Below are 21,199 nucleotides of genomic sequence, written 5' to 3'. Positions count from 1 at the left end.
AATGAAAAATGAAGAGTATTACTTTTCACTTTTCAGAGGTGTTTATTATTATTACTCGTATTACTTTTCATAATTTCTCCTTTCATCTTTCATTTTTTACATTTTTTTCTCAATTTCCTTTTAAACTTCAAACATAGAGTATATGTAATGGTTCACAACATGTAGTGTGACCACACCATATTAAACAACTCCATATTAAAAACAAATAAAAAAATGAAAAAGAAAGAAAAAAACACACCACCCAATTTAATCTTAACGTAGTCTCATCCACTTTGTAACCTCCACACCAAATTCACTTTGAAGTTGTAATGATACCACACCATGTGGTCAAGGTTATAGCTTCCACCTCGTTCACATCATACCCCATTACAAATGCTCTTAATATCTACCGTTATAACAAGATCCCTTCTATAAAAACCACATACCACCACTTCTTCAGATGTATAAACATTCATCTTTAACCATCTGTGCTTAAAGAAAAAATCTAATAGCTTGAATCGATTTATGATAGATGAGTCAATTTCAATTTGTCAACAACAATATTAGGCTTGATTTGTTTCACTCTAAAATTGTGTAATTAAGGTGTGACATTTTAAATAATGCAATTGTTCTATCTATCAATTTATTCGTAATTTTAATCCTTGATCCCGCTATTTATTATACAATCGAAGTGTTAAAAAAGTCAAGTTTTTATAGACTTGCGAGGGTGGTGGTGAATAGTAGTTGTAGAGTTGATTTTGTTATAAATGATAATATTCACCGTTCAATTGAAATTGAGCAATAATATGGCAAAAAAAAAAATAGGAGATAAAAATATATTTGAGGGTAAAATAGTTTTTCCTGAAGTTTAGAAATGATTGAAATAATATTTAGTATTAAAATTAAATGAAAAGGATATATATGCCCTAAAACATGTAAAAGCTTTACCACATTAGGGATGAATAATGGAAAAAAAAATCCGATCAGGGATGGTTATTGATAAAATGAACGAACGATGGAAATGGTTTTTGTAATTTACTCTTAAATTAAATAAATAATACCTATTGTTTTTTTCTACCGGAAAATTAATCAATCTATTATTACTTTCTTACTCTAAAATTAGAAAAATATTTAGGATTGAATATAAAACATCTTGCCAATAAGCTATCAACTTTTCAGGAGAGCAATTGATTGTACCGAATGGAATAACAAAAAAATGTAATGAAAATGGTTAACTTTAGATATTCGAAACCTTATCCAAATTAAAATTCCTTAACCCAAATAACATGAACTCTTATTTGATTTGAGTTATGTTTTGAATTATCACATGTTAGTTATTTTTTTCATTCATATTAAACATGATAAAAGTTAATATGAGAACAAACTCTTTTTATAAAATATTTAAAATTATGTATAACTAGATTTGTTTGTATGTGAATTACTCACATATGAATTATTCTAATCTGTCATTAATTATAAAGTATTATCATGATTCTTGAAATTTAGATAATTATTATCACAAAACTCTTTCATATAATAATATAAAACATTATAAAATGCATAGTGAAATACAATCTCAAATCTATAATAGTAAGTTGATGAATAAACAGATATATTTGGCGGATGTTTTGTCAAACAAGTTTTGACAAAAAAAATTTTATGAAACAAGGTAAACCGGTTCAAAAAAGTAACTCGTACCCGGTATTCGCAAAATCGGTTTCAAAAAAGCAAGATCGAAACCGGTATTAGCATCCCCGGTCTTGCAGGTATACTAACACGATGTGATATGGGCAACAGTGCTACAGTGGTGATGTTGGAGAGAGAGTGAGTCCGGGTTTGCCATCCCCGGACTCAATATGAAAATCCACCGGAAAACATTAGATCATGATCTCTCCCTCGTTTTTTCGAGTTAAAACCAGAAACTTGTACCAAAACATTCGAAATGAAGATCCGCATAAACCCTTTCTAAAAAGAATCCGGATCTAAGGTTCGCCAGAAAACTTGTTTCGCCGAAAAACTGGTTTTGCCGGAAAATGTGCCCCTCATGAACACTCACAATCAGAAAACGGAAACAATGATCATGATCAGAATCTTCTTGTGAACAAAACATGACAATTTGTAAACCGATTTGATGAGAAATGAGGATGAGATCGAAAGAAGGCTGTTAAGCAAGTGATTTATAATATCGAGAGTTGATTCGAGTAGAAGAGACGGCGAGTTAAGCAAGTTCAAGATCGAAAGAAGGCTGTTCTACACATATGATGACTGCGCCGCAGTGGGGATGCACTTAGCCCACTGCGCCGCAGCCCAAATCCACAAAAATAGTTGAAGATTGCCCCACTGCGCCGCAGTCATTGAAAGAAGAATTTGAGACACGGAAACATACTGCGCCGCAGTGGTGGTCACACAAGCCACTGCGCCGCAGTCACATTGAAGTCAAAGTCAAAGCAGACTCACTGTGTCGCAGTGAAGGAAGGCGAAGCCCGCTGCGCCGCAGTGAGTGCACGGGAAAAGGGAGCCTAGAGTCGGTTTTGCATCAGATTTTTGGAGGAGTATATAAGCAAAACCCTAGGTCGAATTCCAGTCATCAAAAATCTTTCTAGGAGTTGTTCTACAAGGGTTCTTCAATCTCCAATCAAGATAATTTCTTAGGCGGATTCATTGAAGATTCACGAGCACCCATCTAGATCGTATCTACTTACTGTCTTGCAATTTATTTTTCATCAAACGATTGGTACATCATGTTTCTCTTCTATTTTAATTATTATTGTGGATTGATCATGAGTGGCTAAACGTTTAATCATCCACCTTGATGAAATGAGACGGATAATGTGATTGCAATATTTTTAATTCAAAAGAGTTTATTTAATTATCGTTGTTCTGTGATCTTGATAAATTTAATTCTTTTTATTAATTAATATTGATATTGGTTGCATATAATTCTTCATTGGTGGTACCAGTTGAATGTGTATATGATTTTAAAACGGTTACTTGTCTATGAGTAATTATCACTAGTTCATGGTATGATAGTGAATATCATTTTAAGAAAAGATTAATTTTGTTAACGTGATTGATATCGGTTGGTGGTACCACGTTATTGTCACATAGGTTCAATTGATAATTCGATAGTCAATAAAACTAATTGTTGGAAGAGTTGTCTTTGTTTTGGTGGTACCGGCTTGGGTAATTTAACTAGCAATTAGGTGATTCGGTATTTTGCTCACGATTGGTGGTACCATGTGAGCACCTTAATTTTGTCACGATTATCTTTAAATTCTAGAGAATTTGTTCTTAATTAAATGCAATCACATTTGAAGTCGAGGGAAGTCAAGGTGGATGACTTTTAATTATATTGTCTGAAGTTCTTTTTAATTTTATGCAATTTGACTTGCAAATCAATTTTTTACTTTAATTGTCAAGAGCAACACCCGTTTTTCCAAACCATTTCATAAGCAACTAGTCATTTCCAATCCCTAAGAACGAACTCGGACTTATCTCTTAACTATATTACAAACGATCGGGTCCACTGCCCGTGAGTGCGTAGTAGTGAGTTTTTAGATAGTTCTAGTTTTATAAATTTAAAGCTCGATTTTGCACATCATGTCACATCAAGTAAAAATTTATTTGCAAATTGTCATGTCAAGCCTGAAACCGGGGATGCTAATACCAGTTTTGATCTTGGTTTTTTGAAACCGGTTTTGCGAATACCGCGTTCGGGTGACTTTTTTGAACATGGTATTTCCAATACCGGTTTACCTTGATTCATAAAAATTTTTTTGCCAAAAATTGTTTGACAAAACACTCGCCAAATATGTCCGTTTCAAAAAAAATTTCGGGTATGTTTGACAAAACGAGCTGCTAACTACAAGCCGATAGCGGGTAGCTGTTAGCTGATATCTGTAGCTGAAAAATGGTGACTAAACTTTTTCGAAATATATTTAAATGCTTGACAGAGTAATTATAAGTTTTTAAAAGTTATATAAAATTACATAAATAGACATAAATAAAAAATATGTAATACTAAACATAGTGATATATTATTAATATGAATACATTTTTTGTATGCAAATACTAAGTAGACCCATAATAAAAATCTCACATATGTCAAATTACTTGAAACTTCATGGATGAAAAGAAAACCAAAAATTGTTTTAATAGTTTAATGGTGATGTATTTATGTTATCCCACAATATACACGTTGTATGCATACATATCCACATGCAAGGAGAACGGTTTGGTCAACTATTGTAGGACATATACGTAATTTACAAATGAAAAACTTGTAGTTTTTCCTCAAACGTTAGGTAGAACAGCGTTTCACCAAGGAGCTTTTCAAATCATTTAAAAGTTTCTAGCTCTTATCACTAAACAAGATTTTTTATTGATAATAACTTTTTCTTAAAATTTTGAAACTTGAAGCTTTTAAAAACTCCTAAAAGCTCTATGCCAATCATATCCTTAGTCTATTAAAAAAAAAAGTTTAAAAAGCTTTTTATCATTAAAATAAAAGACTTTTTTTTTCTTCATAAAATTGATATTTTTCAACTTATTAAAACAAAAACTTATTTTCATACACACTCATTGAAATATATAAACAATGAAAATTGTTGTAACACTCCTGAATATAAGTCATTGTACTCGCGCAATGCGGCGGCGGTGACGACAACGGTGGTTTAGTGGTGTCGGTGATGGGTGGTGATCGATGACATCGATAATTGGTGTCGAGTGGTCTAACCGTGTAAGTTAATACAATGGTGATAAAGATATTTTAGAAGATAAGGGTTTAAAGTGTAAATTAATTCATTAAAGGTAATTTTGGTAATATTTAATAACCCTTTGGTTGTTTATTAAGAGTAATCTAGTAATTTTTCATCTAACTATTTTCTAACTCTTTCTTAAAATAGGGGGTGAATAGTCATTACAAAGGATTCTATCTAACTATTTTCTAACTTTTTCTTAAAATTGGAGGGTGAATGGAGTAGTAGATAATTTGGATTACCCGAAACATGATCCGAACAAGTCAAACCGGAACAAGACCACCCAAGGCCCTGACTAATTACACAGACCAACATGTAGATAATTCAATACTTGAAGGACCAGAGATATCAACTCTATCATAATAGTAGTTTTTTATTACACACATACAGATCTCTCTCTGTATCTATATACCAAAGATCTGGAATATTAAAACCTGAAACGAATTCAATCCATTGTATCACATCATCTCCGCAGATTCAATAAAAAAAAATTTCTTTTTTATAAGGTATGTATCTCAATCTATTTTCACCATTCGATTTTTTATTTTTATATTTAATTTGCTATCATAAACTTAGCAAATCTAATCTGAGCTTTTATTACGTATATATATCAATTTAGCGATGTAGTATGTATTTTTATAATAAGTTAAAGTTGGTAATATTTTTAAAAAATAGTTAGGACTTCAATTTATTTGCATAACTTCAATTTATATACATGACATATAAATTGAAGGTCAAACACGCAATTGTTTGCATTTTTGATTATAAAGTCAGTTTGTCACGAGTTTTTACCTTCTTGTATTTTTGAATGAAACTAGGACCTACTGGAATTCTGAATGAATGTCTATCTATAGTTCGATATGTATGTATATATGTATGTGTATATCTATCATTACGATCCAGGTTCGAACCTCACTTATATGAGTTATATCCCATTTTAAGGTTGAATACCACAGATAGGGAACCGACTCGTCACCCATTTTCTCAATCGGATATTTAAAAAAGTGACGCATCGATACTTTTTGCAACTCAATAAAAATATAAACCTGTTGGAAACCACTAGTAGCAAAATTTTGAGAAACTGTCAGAAACTATTTGCCGCACCTGCATTGTGGATAACTTGCTAGAATCATTATATGTAGGGATTAGTTTTCTGGAATGTAACTATCTTTGACCGAATGTCTATAGTAGGAAAAAACTAAAGTTATGTGTATTGTATGTAAGCAACTTGAAAAAATGTTTATTGTATGTAAGAAAACATACGTGGCAACCATATACAGGTGCCACTTGTCAGATTGTAATTGGTTGAAACGAAATTCTTACATACAATAAACATTATTTCAAAGTTGTTTACATACAATACACACAACTTTAGTTATTTCCTACTATATACATTCGTTCAAAGTTTCTTACATTCGAGGGAACTAATCCCTTATATGTAAATACCTGTTCCTTTTTTTAAAAAAAAACTTTTAATACATAATGTGACAAGTTCCATCTTTTCGCCATCCAATACAAATGTGACAAATCACCCTCTTTTCTCGACCAATGGGAACACGTCTTGTCATCTACTACATCACTTGCAAGAATTTGTTAGAAACCACCAGAAACTGTAAAAACCAACATAAACCACAAAAATTGAAATAAATGTCAGAGACTATTTGCATCGCCTGCTATCATGACACTGTTGCTATAATTTGATTGCAGCTGGTTTTGAGTAACTTTGAACAGTTTTAAACTGTATGATTTAGGTCAAACACGAATTTGTGTGCAATTTAAATGTAATTATAAAGTAGGCATTTAAGAGCTTGATTATATATATTGTAATCCTTTGATAAGAGTTGGTAATGTCTGTGGAACTCTGATCAGTTGGACTTCAAAACTATACAACTTCGGTCAAACTTGATGATGTTATATATTTTTGACTATGCTTTAACCACTTGAATCAAATTGTTTGCATTGTTAGTATAAGTGCGACTATATAGTAGACAATTTATTTTGTGTTTCAATATATATATATATATATATATATAGGAGAAAGATCAAATGAGAAGGTGTCTTAAGGAGAGAAGGGAGAGAAGGTCCCATGAACCAATCAGAACGTGACATGTGGATTTAAAAAAAAAACGCGGTGGCATTTTTGTAAATAAATCAAACTTTTGTCAAGCTTGGTCAGTCTGGGTTCTGATCAGCTTGGGTCTGGGTCAGCTTGGGGTCTGATCAGCTTGGTTGGGTCAGCTTGGTGAGCCTGGGTTCTGGGTCAGCTTAGGTTCTGATCATCTTGGTTGGTCAGCTTGGTCAGTTGGTTGGGTTGGTCAACCTGAGTTCTGGGTCAGCTTGGTTGGTCAGCCTGGGTTCCGGGTCAGCTTGGGATCTACATTTGTGTAGATTGTGTCAACCTGACCCAACCCAAGCTAACCAAGCTGACCCAACCTGACCCAGACCCCAAGCTGACCTAAGCGGACCCAACCTGACCCTAAACTGACCCAACGCAACCCCAAGCTGAACCAAAACCCATAATCTATATTTGTGTAGATTAATCTACATTTGTGCAGCAAATTGTGTCAAGCTGATCCAACCTGACCCAGACCCCAAGCTGACCCAACCTAACCCCAACCTGACCCCAAGCTGACCTAAAACCCATAATCTACATTTGTGTAGATTATGTGTCGATTGGGTCAAGCTGACCCAACCCAACCCCAAGCTAACCCAACCTAACCCCAAGCTGACCCAAAACCCATAATCTACATTTGTGTAGATTGTGTCAAGCTGACCCAACCCAAGCTAACCAAGTTGACCCAACCTGACCCAGACCCCAAGCTGACCTTACCTGGCCCCACCCTGACCCAACCCCAAGCTAACCCAACCTGACCCAACCTAACCCCATTATGACCCAGACCCCAAGCTGACCAAATTGATCACGCTGACCAACCAAGCTGATCAGAACCCAAGCTGACCCAGAACCCAGATTGACCAACCAAGCTAACCCAGAACCTAAGCTGACCAAGCTGATCCAACCAAGCTGACCTACCAAGCTGATCAGAACCTAAGCTGACCCAACCCCAAGCTAACCCAACCTACCCCAATCTGACCCAGACCCCAAGCTGACCAAACTGATCACGCTGACCAACCAAGCTGATCAGAACCCAAGCTGACCCAGAACCCAGGTTGACCAACCAAGCTAACCCAGAACCCAAGCTGATCAGAACCCAAGCTGACCCAGACCCAAGCTGATCAGACCCAGGCTGACCAAGCTTTAGAAAAGTTTGATTTTTTTACCAAAATGCCACCGCGCATTTTTTTTCATTTTGACACATGTCGCGTTCTGATTGGCCTATAAGACCTTCTCTCCCTTCTCTCCTTAAGACACCTTCTTCCAGGATCTCTACCCTATATATATATATATATAATAGATATTAAGAGTTGATTCTGAATATATTGTTATATTTTATCAGAAATTCAGAGCTGGTAGTGCTTGTGGAACTTTGATCAGTTCGACTTTGGAATTCAGAACACATGACTTTGGTCAAACTTAACAGTGTATAGAGCCAAAACTAGCTGAAGAGGATTCATACTAATTCATGTGTTGATTTTGATTATTTTAGTGGATGACGATTAGATGGCTGTGACAATAGTTTGGGGAACAAAATGGTAGAAAGTGATTCAAACACCGGTAAAGTTGTTCATAATGAAAGATTTGATTTCCAAAGGGATCCTTCGTTTTCGGGATGGGGTGAAAAAGATGGGCTTAATGCAAAGGGTGTACATGAGGGCGAGATTGTGAATACGTCTGAAGTGGATGATGGTTTTAGACTGCCGGTGCTTCGAGAAGTCGGGTTACAGAGTGAATATTTGGAGGTTGATGTAAAGATGAATGGAAGTAGAAGCGTGGACATGGTTTCTTCGCCTAGTCCAAGAAGAGGAAATGGAAATAGAAATGAGAATTTTGCATCATTGGATATTGAAGATGCTCATGACAGTGAGTTATACAAACATAAAAGTGGTCCGTCAAGCCCCAAGAATCCAATTGCTGCGTCTGATATACTCAAGACGTTGTTTTTGATACTTACGTGGTACATTTTTAGTACATTATTGACTCTGTAAGTCTCTTTTCTTGTTTGTTATTGTAAGCTCAATTTATCTTCCAATTTCCCTCTTGAGTTGCAGTTTTAGAACTTGTTTCTTCATGGTGATAGGTATAATAAGACTTTACTGGGAGATCATCTGGGAAAATTCCCTGCTCCCTTGTTGATGAATACTGTTCATTTTGCAATGCAAGCTGTCTTATCAAAGGGCATCACATACTTTTGGTCTCATAAGTTTGAACCAATTGTACCTATGTCACGGAAGGACTACTTTATGAGAGGTGAGTGTGTCCAAGTTTATCTCATCTAGCTGTAAAATTCTTGTATGTAAGGGTTTCCATTTGTGATTAGTTGTTTGTTTTACTAGCATTACAAGGCTATTATGGTTGAGAAGTTCCATAAGGATATTATTATTGTGAAGTATAGGGTACGCCTTTCTCTGAAACAAGTAGGGGGTTTGCTAATATATTTACTTACACAGAAGTGATTTGATGGGCGTCCCACAGAATTTAAACAAAACAATTATAAATTGAATGTCGTTTGAGTTATGTATTATCGTGCTTATAGACCTAATATGAAGAAAACACATTAGTTTTTGATTTTCTTTGTCTGGCATTTACTCTTGGAGAAACTCAAGTTATTACTTGTTTCCGTGCACTCTTCATGCCTTTAACAATATATACCTTGTTAAGCTATGCATGCCTACTATTTTTGGGATTTCCTTTTTGTCCTTTTATGGCATGTCTGATTAAGTATTAGACTATTAACTTGAGAAATTTCTACCTGTCTCTATTTTTTTATTAACTTTTCTAATAACTAATGCTACAGATGGACTTTGCTTTCACAGTTGTACCGACAGCTCTTGCAACTGCACTGGATATCAACTTGAGCAACGCATCCCTTGTTTTTATCTCTGTAACATTTGCTACTATGGTTGGTCATCTTTCTCTATCGTTTTGTTGAGATACAGTACATTTGTTTAATATGAACTTTTCTGTGTTTTATTTACTTTATTAATATTAGTGAGTGCTTTTAATAATATAATGTTTTTCATGTTTGTAGTGCAAATCTGCATCTCCTATATTTCTCTTGATTTTTGCTTTTGCATTCAGGTACTGTTTACTTACCAATTATTTTTTTGCCCCTCGTTGACTGCTTTCACGCATGTCAACTATAACTTGCAAGTATCTGTTACATCCTGCTCAATCATAATGATATGTGGTTTGTATATAGTCAGTCAAATATTGATCATGTTGATTTGACACTTTAAAACTGAACCCTATTAAGGCGTCATTCCTAAACTTGTTCATCAATTATACCAATCTTATGAAAAAGGAAATGAATTTTCATTTAGCCAACTTAAACATGTATTTGACTTGGTTCTGATATTGTATGATAGGAAGAATACTAGAACTACTAATGTGATTGAGAACTAGAATGAAAGGGATGATTTTATTAAATGGAATGCAAAGAAATACAACTCAGAGAAGACCCATCTGGAATCTCCCTTCTCAAACTAACAAGCCGAACAATTAAATTGTCTACTCCTAAGTTCTAACTGTACCCATACACTTATTACCAAAGTAGCTGCATAATATTCTCTCTATCATCAGAGATATCTGCATCATCATTAATCTGCCATATCTTTTCCTTCATCTCTTCCTGTGATATACAGCCTGTTGGGTTGCTCTTCTACAGATATAGTAGTGGGCTTTTCTTTAGCGTCATGAACTTATGATTAGTAGTTAAGGAAGTGACTTGCCTTCTGGCGATATAGTAGTGGGCTTTTCTTTATCGTCGTGAACTTATGATTAGTAGTTAAGGAGTGACCTGCCTTCTGGCGACTAACCTAAACTATATTTTGTAGGTTGGAGACTCCAAGTGCCAAACTTCTAGGCATTATTTTGATAATTTCTATTGGGATTCTGTTAACAGGTATAATCTACTTCACAACTTTTACCATTCATTTGGGTTTTTTGTGGTGCAAGTTCTTATTTCACTGTGTATAACAGATGCATTATCACTGAGTTATGTAATACATTTAGCATCAAAGATCCAATTATCCATTTTACCTTTTTTGATAAGGGAATTCCACATGCATTCCTGTCATTGGAGCCAGATATTATTTCATACGAAAAATGATGTTTCCATTTCATACTTCTATGAACTTGTACAAATACTGAATTTGAGTGCCAAAATAATATTTATGCATGTTATGAGGTAGATCCTATATTTAGAAAATTTTCAATATTTAATAATCTGTTATCCAACTGGCGTCTTTATTGCCATTGCAGTTGCAAAAGAAACTGCATTTGAATTTTGGGGGTTCATATTTGTCATGCTTGCCGCTGTTATGTCTGGTTTCCGTTGGAGTATGACTCAGATCCTTCTTCAGGTATTATTCATGCTTGATTTCGATGATGTTTTGGCTTCTGATTTATGTATATTCTGCTGTTTTTCCTTCGTACGTACATCATGTTTAATCCCCTTTTTTTTTTTAAAATTAATTGCTTGCCCGCTGACGTATGCTGAACCAACAGAAAGAAGTCTATGGTAAGTTTTCACATCAAGAACTACGATTGAATTCTATATTTTGTATCTGTAGAAGGCTTTGAAGAACTCCACAAAATATGTAACTTATACGTTATCTGATATTCTTGCTTTGACAGGTCTGAAAAACCCCCTGATGCTGATGAGCTATGTAACTCCAATAATGGCCTTGGGAACGGCTTTATTCTCTCTCATCTTGGATCCATGGGATGAGTTCAGAAAGAGCATTTATTTTGATAGCTCATGGCATATTGCCCGAAGTGGCCTCTTGATGCTTTTTGGGGGAACTCTTGCTTTTTTTATGGTAAGTTGTTTCACTTAGCTATATATGACTATAAAAGATAATCATCACCTATTTGTAGTTGACATTACTATGAAAGATAATCATCGCCTATTTGTTTTAATTCTGCCTGTCATCATTTATTGTAGGTGCTAACTGAGTACATCCTTGTTTCAATAACGAGTGCAGTAACTGTGACTATTGCCGGAGTTGTGAAGGAAGCTGTCACCATACTGGTATGACACCATTTTAAAGTCAATATTACTAGTGGCACTGTTTAGTACTGTATTATCTTTGGGAAAAATATGTGCATCATCCATAAATCCCAAGTACAAACTTGCATGCGTTGCCATTCTAAATGAGTATATCCGAATAAATATTACCATGACTAGAAAGTGTTGTCTTATTACCAAACTTATGTTACGAATATTTATATTTAATCTTCAGGTGGCAGTATTTTACTTTCATGATGACTTTACATGGCTGAAAGGAGCCGGCCTTGTCACCATTATGTTTGGCGTGAGTCTATTCAACTGGTACAAGTAAGTGATCAGGCCTCTCGTTTCCCTTGTCTCTTGGTTCATCGTTTAGAATATACTTCTTTTTTTTTCTTTGTTCAATTTGTGGGCTATTTTTCACGCCTGTTCTTTTTGTTTATCTGTGTATACTTTTGGATCATATGTTAGGTACCAAAAATTCCAGATCAGAATTGCAAGTGGAAGTGACACAGAAGTATCTGACAAGAATATTCCTGCGAAATATGTTATACTTGAGGATATGGAAGAAGAAGAAGAAAGCAGTTTTTGAATGCTGTTACCTGTTCCTTTACAAGTTACAAAAGTATGAACCCCTTGTCAGTTATTAGTCTTTTTATTTTTTGTAGATTCTATACATGTTTTGGGGTTCATTCTAAAATGTCAAATCCATTTTTGTAGATGATGCATAATCGATTAAAAATGTACTTGTTTGCATATATCAGTGTTCTTTTCGGTGTAAATGCCTTTGCCAAGCGGGCAGGATATATAACAGATGTACAATTCAATTCATGTACATGCAAATGCAATCATAATATGTTCTCATTGTAATTACAAAGGCTGTGTTTATGTATGTGTTGAAGCTTGTGGTAAGATGCAAAATTCCTGTTTATATCACCAGTAGATGACCGGTTTAAAGCACGAACCAGGTGCGTGGTAGCACCGCTAAAACTTGGCAAATGGATAATACATTGAACTTTGACCAGCTATTTTGATTATCAAAATTTTGCAAGTAATGTCCATTACCTACTTTTGAAGACAAAAAGTTGTCTAGCAAGAAATAGTTGAGAACCTTTTACCTACAATTTGCATGTTAGTCATTTTCCTGTATGTGACGTTGGAATGTTGGATAAAGGATTTGTTTAGGACTTTATATACACATCGTTTTACAGCTTGATTATCCAAGAAATGAACGGTGGCCGAAAAGATTGACCACCTTATATATATCAGGAAGCATCATAGATCTGTCGATCGCATATATCTTAAGTTGAACCAGTCCAAACTAAGTCTTTTTAAATTAACAAATCATTTATAGGACCAATAGCAATGGGTAATTATGAAAAATAATTATGTTTATGAGGAAGCATCGTTCAGCATGAGTATAGAACACGGTTTTGTCTATATTCAATATCAGGAAACTCCAATTAGTATAAACTATAATATATATGTTTGACTTACGAATTCTTGAAATCATATAAATACCTACATATACGTATTGAGCTATTCATCATTTCATTATATACATTTCAATAGTTATAACTTATCTATTTAGATATATCAGTCATGAAAAAACAACTCATTTCTAGTTTTCTCCTTGCCTTTTTTCTTCTCATATCTCACCACTTAACCAAAGCCCAACCCTTTGATTACCCAACTGCAAGTCTTTCCACCACATGGAACAACAATGTGACCGCACCCCACTCAGTTAGCTTCACTGATGGCTCAACGGTCCGAGCCATCCTCCTAAGAGGAACATTCGGGCCAAGGTTTGCTTGTGGCTTCTACTGCAATGGACCATGCACATCTTACCTCTTTGGAGTCTTCATTGTTCAAACAAATAGCGGAGGTGGTATTGTTCAACCCGCTATCGGGTTCCCTCAAGTTGTTTGGTCAGCTAACCGAAACCATCCTGTTAAACTTGGGGCCAAACTTGAACTTAATGCAGCTGGAGATTTAGTACTTAGTGATGCTGATGGTAGCCATGTTTGGTCTACAAAAACTGCAGGGAAATCTGTTGCTGGCATGCAGATTACTGATTCTGGAAACTTGGTTTTGTTTAATTCACGTAACACGAGTGTTTGGCAATCTTTCGATCACCAGACTGATAGCATGGTACCCGGGCAAAAACTAGTTCAAGGACAAAAGTTGGTTTCTAGTGTTTCATCCACGAATTGGGGTAAAGGTTTGTATTCTCTTGAAGTCACAAATAAGGGTTTGGTTGCGTATCTTGAATCGAACCCACGTCGAGTTTATTATAGTTACATAATCAATGGAGTGGATAGAAGTAAAGAAAGAAGTTACGTTAAGTTCTTAAACGGAAGTTTGTCTTTGTTCATTCATTCTTCAGAGCCAAGCCGTCCTGATGCTGAGATTCCTGTGCCTTTAGCATCATCTGCTCAGTACATGAAACTAATGCCTGATGGGCATTTGAAAGTGTTGGAATGGCAGTCGGGGTGGAACGTCGTGGCAGATTTGTTTGGTGTCCGTAGCTAATAATGGAAACTGATCAAATCAGATTATTTGGGCTATAATTTCCTAAGGATGTCTTTATATGGTCGGTTTATGTAGAATAAATGGATGATTGATTACCATAAGTATTGAATTGTTGCAAGTACTCATGTATGTTACGGCTGAATAACAATAAAAGTTACACGGATTATTGGTGCAAACACTTTTTAACTTAGTAATAATTCTCACCCTCTGCCCATTTTGATCCAAAACTCATTTGAACCATTATTACATGAGTACATTAAGTCCTGGTTTACACAATCAAATGCTTTTTGATAGTCAACTTTTAGCAAAAACCAATTGGAGTTCTGTTCTTTAACATAATTTACCATAGTATCCTGAAGAATGACAGAGAATATCTGTCTATCTTTTAGAAAAGTGGTTTAATAATGATCTTGATAACCATAAAGCCAAAACTTTGGATATAATATTGTACAAGCATCCAATTAGACTAACATGACCAAGAAAGCATTAGTTATTGGTGTCCCATTGTCCATGAAAATAACATAAAATATTTGTCTTTCTTCTAGTAAAGATGTTTGATAATCATCTAATGATCTTGATTACCTTAAAGCTAATATTGTACACACATCATCCAATTAGGCTAACATGAACAAAAGAGCATTAGTTATTATTGGTTGTAAAACTGTGGCTTATTTGAACAAGATATATGCAAGATTTACTAGCTACAAAATATAATCACATCCATTACAATACAATCACATCCAGCTAAACCTGAGTTTATAACCACCACCGTGCCATCTCAATTGCTGTTATATCCGCCGCCTGTAACCACTGATCAATACCAAGTTTACGGCACTTGACATGAACAGAGAAAATTGAAGCATGATTTTATTGATAATATAGGACTTATATATCACATCGTTTATATATGTTTCCATATTGATATCCAGGATTACTGATTACACCATCTGATTATAACAGTAATACATATGTTACAAAGGAATAAACCTGCAAGTGACCATATTGAACACGTGTAAAATTCTTCAAAAATTGACAACAACATGAGATAGATGGCCTAAAGCTTATGTAGAATCAAGTGTGCGCCAAACTGAGGTTGTAGCGTAATTATAGCAGATGGGGCATGTGAGTATGATGGAGACAACTCAAAGGAAAAACGTTTCAGAATCATTGAAAGAGCCATTTTTGCTTCCAACATCGCAAAATTTTGGCCGATGCATATACGTGGCCCACCACCAAATGGGAGATAAAAAGCTTGTCCCTTGGTCGCCTTTGAAACACCGTCACAAAACCTTTCGGGCTTAAACTCATTCACATCTTCACCCCAGGTATCTTTGGCGTGGTGTAAAATTAATGTATTAACTTGGATAAGCGTTCCTGCCGGTAATGTTAAGTCACCTAATTTGGTTTCTTCATGTACCATCCGCCTTAATATTACCCCCGGAGGATATAATCTAAGAGCCTCATTGAAGATTATGTTGATCTACAAGATGAGATGAAAATTTCAGATATAAAATATCCAAGAACGTACACTTACTAATTCAAAAAAGGCTTCAAATTTATAGGTCTATAAGAGGGAAAACTTACAAGTTTTAGATGACTCAGGCCATCAATATCTGGGGTTTTATCGCCAAACACGCGTAAAACCTCTTCTCTAGCTTTTGTTTGCCAATGGGGGTTTTGACTTAGCAAAATCAAAGTCCAAACAAGCATATTTCCTGTGGTCTCTTGCCCTGCAAAGTAGAAGAGTTTGCATTCTTCAATGACTTCGTCTATGCTTAATCCAAAAATGCTATTCCCTTGCTCTTTGATTTCTTTGTAATTGGAATCCAAAAGTATGCCAAGAAGGTCATCATTACTAGCTTCCCCAGCCTTCATCGCAACAACCCGTTTATTGATAATGCTCTTTATCAAATCTTTCACTTCCTTGTCGATCTGTTTTATCCTCGTATTGTTTTTGGTTGGCAAAAATCTATAAAATGAATGTTTGTTTAACACATAAAGCCAAAATGGCAATATAGCCACTCTAAAGGTTTATTGTTTGTGCATATATATATAGATAGAAATGATTAATTTGAAAATATTGTTTGTAAAAAGAATCACCTTGATCCTGGAATGTAAAGTGAATTAGCAGCCTTGCTTATTAGTTTAGCTAGTTCTCTTTGAAGTTCAAATATCCTTCTTCCTTCCTCAAAACTACTGCCAAATGCTGTACGTGAAATTACATCAGCGGAAAAAGCCTGAAGATAAGGAAACACATCCACTTCACAAGAGCTTCCTGGAGTCACCAATTCTCCCCATTTTTCGATCATTTCACTACAACTCACATAAAATGCAGGTACCATATGCTGCAAAATGAATTAAAATTTCATCCAAATGATGGTTTTAGAGTCATGACACATAAAGTTAACATAACAAGAAAATGAGCCAACATAACCGAAAGAAACCTTGAGCTTCTCCATATGAAATGCAGGATTGATAATTTTTCTATGTTTAACCCATTGATCCGTCTCGACGCTAGCTAATCCTTTTGCTAGTAACCTTAGCAATGGATTACCTCCTCTCTGCTTTTGAAATTTACTATTATTAGCCAAGACCTCCCGTATCATTTTCGGATCAGAGATGTGTACCAGAGGTTTTATTCCCATCCATGTAAAACAATCATTACCTATATACAATCAATGGACAAAAATTCAAAAATAAATACTGTCTGATAAAGCTATGTCTGATACAATCATTGCACCGTTAGTCACTGAGGTAGGCTTGAAAAAAGCTATGATTCCTGAGAATTTGATTGCTAAACAAGCTGAAAGTTGGTCTACTACTTTAGTTGGCTATTTTATTGGAAAGAGGCCTGCATTTCCATTTGTTAAGTTTCATGCTAATAGGCTTTGGAAAAAGTTTGAGTTAGATGATGTGATTCTGAATGATCAAGGTTATTTTTACTTTAAGTTTGGGACCGGACAGGGACTAATGCACGTATTAGAAAACGGCCCATGGCTGTTTAAGGATATCGCCCACTTCAGAGTCTTCGCCTTTAGATAACAAAAAGTGTCCGCCAGATCGCTTCGTGAGCTCATTTAGTAGACAGCAAGTGTGCGCCCCTTTAGAGAAGAGATAGGGGCGAGTACTACACGAGCTCGTAAGTAAAGTACGGAACAAGCCTTGTCTTGTGGTTTGATAAGCCTAAACCCACTAAGGTCTCTTTGTGGATAAACATTTATGATCTTCCCGATCCCTTTTGGAACTATGAGCCTAAACATTGTCAGTGTTGTTGGAATCCCTTCAGCGGTTGATCGATATACTACAGAAATGTGTGACAAGAAAACAGGTAGGACTGAGTTTGCTAGGGTATATGCTCTGATGAGGAGGTACCTATGTTTGTGGAAGTTGGTGTCTTGGGTACTACCAGGCGACTTCGATTACAGTATAATTGGATCCCCTCTAGGTGTTCACATTGCAAAATATTTGGGCATAATTTTGATGATTGTAGTGTAAGACATAATACTATAGATGAATTGGAAACTAATGCACCTAAGCCTGATGAGATTGGCTCTAATGGGGTAAAAGATGATGGATTTTAACTGCCAAAGAGGAGAAGAAGGCGGGCCAATTGAGGTTGAAAAGTTTATAAGTCTATATCTTATAATTACATCATAACTAATTTCAACAAGTTTTCAAAATAATATCAGTAACAATAACACTACAACAATGACAACAAATCCATTAAAGTAAGTTGTACAAACTTCAAACAAATTTTATATGTATATGTTTTATGCGTTGTTTAATTATACAATTGTTAAAACAAATCAATCTAGTTGTGTATTTTCACTTAAAACATATAGATGATATTATTATATACACCTAACAATGCAAATATATTAACATATTTACCAAAAATTAATAACAATATGATATAAATATAAAATAGAGTAAACAATATATATACTTTTGGTTCAGTTCGGTTTTTATGGTTCAGTTTTTCATTAAAAACCAAAACCAAACGATAACTTTCGGTTTTTAAAAAACCAAAACCAATGGTTTTTGGTTTTTTCGGTTTTCGGGTTTTTCAGTGTTCATGTTTTTTTTGGTTTTGGGTTTGGTTTTTGCTCACCCCTACTAGCTAGCATATTATTTAAACAAAGAGGTGACAAAAGCAATGCCATTATAACTTGTATTAGTGTTTAGTATCCCATAGCGTAACTGCGTAAGTAACTTTGCAACCTTTTCTATTGTGTGTATGCATCAAAAATTTTGAACATTGTATGTAAGTATATCGCTACATTGAACGCTTAATGTAAAAATGTATACGTGGCAACCATATGAGCTGCCCACATAAAAGGTTTTGATTAGTCAACGTAAAAATTTTACATTAATTGTTCAATTTAGTGAGATATTAACATACGATGTACAAAAATTTTTATATTTACATGCAATAGAAAAAGTTACAACATCGCTTACACTTCGGTATACTAATTAAACCCTTTGTATTAGTATCACAGAAATATTGGTATCATTATTTTTGATATATCTATCCCAAAGGTACAATAAATTAGACATAAATAATCCATATTTAGGGTATCACTTTTCAATAATTCAATCCTCTAAAAACACATTAACACTTTAACCAACAATTATATATAACATTAGTTTTTTTAATTTTTTTTGAACGACAGTTTTTAGTTATAATTAAATAATAAAGAAGATCTTTAACAAACAAAACAAAGATATATAATAGAAAAGTTTTCAAAGGCTCACATAATTAATTTAGTGATTATGGACAATATATCTAGTATACTTTTACCTGTAAAGATGGTACTTCCATACGTCAACCTATATGAGTTATACACTTATACCGGTCCAAAATCAAATCCATCGATATTTGAGATATTGGTTATTTTCCGTAGGATATGTGTAAATCTGTAATTTTATTATTATGCAATATTCCAATACACCAGTGCTTTTTATTTTCTTGGTCAAAAGAATCACGTATTTAAAATAATCGATTGATTGTTACGTTGTTTGACTTAAAATAATTTCAACTTGGGCTGGTCGGTCTGCTAGGCAATGGAGTCGTCATAATATGTTTGTAAGTATTGGCTAACTTGTTTTTTTGCATCTAGATTCTTTCTATATTGCTAATTAAATTCGACAAAAACAACGTAGTAAAATATTCATCACTTCTATTTCAAAATTCAGTAGTAGGTGATCACGATGTGAAACATTGTCCCAAATTAATTGTTTACTATCAATAATAATAATAATAATAATTGAATCATTTTAGTTTTTCATATTCCTTCTAAAACTTTTACATACGATCAAACTAAATATAAACATTAAATAGTGGCCGGTTAAATTAAAGAGTATGATTATATATCCTCTTTGTGATTTATACAGATAGCATGAGACGAAATAAGTGGTTTATATTATCTAATCAAACAATAAACAATGTGTTGGGACAATTATTGCAAGAATTCGCCATAAACGTACAAGCTATATATTCACCCATGCATATAGTTAAACCATCGTCAAACTGGCTAGTGCTGATAAGGCAATTGATGTTTTAATAGATACAAAACCCCATAGAAAAAAATCCAACGGCTTTAGGCTTACAGTTAAGCTGCATTAAATAGTTGTACACATATAACTGTATTTAACATTTCTTTAAGCTTACAATTAAGCTGCATTAAATAGTTATACACATATAACTGTGTTTAACATTTCTTTAAGAAAAAACTACCCCTTACCCTTATAAGAAATTAAATTTTTTTTTTATCCCTAAAATATCATCTCTGTTTATTTTTAACTTTTTTCCCACCACGTCCACCATCACCGATTGCAGCCGCTACACGCCACCACCACCACATCTGCCACCATTAAATCACTACACTACGCGGGTACCCTTATAGTATATCTAACTAAAAACTAAAGTGGTACATAGCTCTAGTGCTTCTGTTCTTTCTTTGTAAATAGTACCTTCTTTAGTCATAAACCGAATGTTTTAAATAAATAAAGAAACAAACAAATACATATATAGTCCACAGATAGATAGATAGATAGATAGATATATGAAACATTTGTAACTATATAACGAAGATGCATGAAAGTTTCATACCATACATGGCGAGGTATTTATGGAAAAACGGCGAGACGCGAGGAGCGATATCGTGAGTTAGATTCATGGGTTTGGACTTGGCCTCGACCATCATCTGACCCAGTTCTTTTAAGTCTCCATACATGAACTTATAAGGGCTGCCTTTCAGTCCTTGGTCTCTTAGAAACCTCTCTATCTTTTTCGGTTTGAACCATAACCGGTTCAAAATTCTCCATATGTAGAACACCAAGATTGTTGCTACTCCTAGAACACCATAAACAGTAGTTGTTTCCATATATATATATATATAAGGTAGTATAAAATTAAGGGTGTGATGTTTTAAAATTTGTTATTATGAATCATGATTAGAGAGGGAGGAGGGTACTTATTGATGACTAATATTGTACACTTTACCACTTATTATTTGTTTATAGTTGATTCTTATGAGCTGTACGTGTAATGTTTAGATCAGTTAAGGTTACGAAAAATATTATATATAATGTACTCTTTAATATATATATATATACATATTTATTACTTTTAATAATATACTTTGTCTTATTCAGATGTGCCGGTACGTATAAGACGTGTTTGATTTGTTAAAAGAATGGGTCAGAACAATCACAACGGTTTTCTTATCCATTACCGTTCTGTCGTTATATGTTTTGATAACTAACGAACCAACATCACTAAATTAGACTTGTAAGTTG

General features: G+C 34.4%; 3 protein-coding genes across 3 annotated transcripts; 2 read left to right on the top strand and 1 right to left on the bottom strand.

Moving 5' to 3' along the window:
• Nucleotides 1–5,124: 5,124 nt before the first annotated feature.
• Nucleotides 5,125–12,736, top strand: LOC122610436 (probable sugar phosphate/phosphate translocator At1g06470). The gene is made up of 12 exons (XM_043783429.1): nt 5,125–5,242; nt 8,192–8,836; nt 8,933–9,102; nt 9,669–9,754; nt 9,884–9,933; nt 10,689–10,756; nt 11,116–11,216; nt 11,362–11,374; nt 11,491–11,675; nt 11,801–11,887; nt 12,099–12,193; nt 12,338–12,736. The coding sequence occupies exons 2-12, from the start codon at nt 8,385–8,387 to the stop codon at nt 12,456–12,458; spliced, it is 1,428 nt and encodes a 475-aa protein (XP_043639364.1). The 5' UTR covers nt 5,125–5,242; nt 8,192–8,384; the 3' UTR covers nt 12,459–12,736.
• A 710-nt stretch (nt 12,737–13,446) lies between these two features.
• On the top strand, nt 13,447–14,555 carry LOC122586124 (G-type lectin S-receptor-like serine/threonine-protein kinase At5g35370). The gene has a single exon (XM_043758231.1). It carries the CDS (start codon nt 13,469–13,471, stop codon nt 14,396–14,398), a length of 930 nt encoding a protein of 309 aa, XP_043614166.1. The 5' UTR covers nt 13,447–13,468; the 3' UTR covers nt 14,399–14,555.
• A 684-nt stretch (nt 14,556–15,239) lies between these two features.
• LOC122610896 (cytochrome P450 CYP72A219-like) lies at nt 15,240–20,962 on the bottom strand. Its single transcript, XM_043783855.1, has 5 exons — nt 20,511–20,962; nt 16,843–17,063; nt 16,499–16,743; nt 15,983–16,367; nt 15,240–15,878 (listed from the first exon to the last, which is right to left on the bottom strand). Exons 1-5 carry the CDS (start codon nt 20,782–20,784, stop codon nt 15,453–15,455), a joined length of 1,551 nt encoding a protein of 516 aa, XP_043639790.1. The 5' UTR covers nt 20,785–20,962; the 3' UTR covers nt 15,240–15,452.
• Nucleotides 20,963–21,199: the final 237 nt, after the last annotated feature.

The sequence above is a fragment of the Erigeron canadensis genome, chromosome 1, assembly GCF_010389155.1.
Source record: "Erigeron canadensis isolate Cc75 chromosome 1, C_canadensis_v1, whole genome shotgun sequence".
In the NCBI taxonomy this organism is placed as follows: Eukaryota; Viridiplantae; Streptophyta; class Magnoliopsida; order Asterales; family Asteraceae; genus Erigeron; species Erigeron canadensis.
The sequence above is the reverse complement of the archived record's forward strand: the minus strand, read 5'-3'. Positions and strand labels throughout refer to the sequence as shown.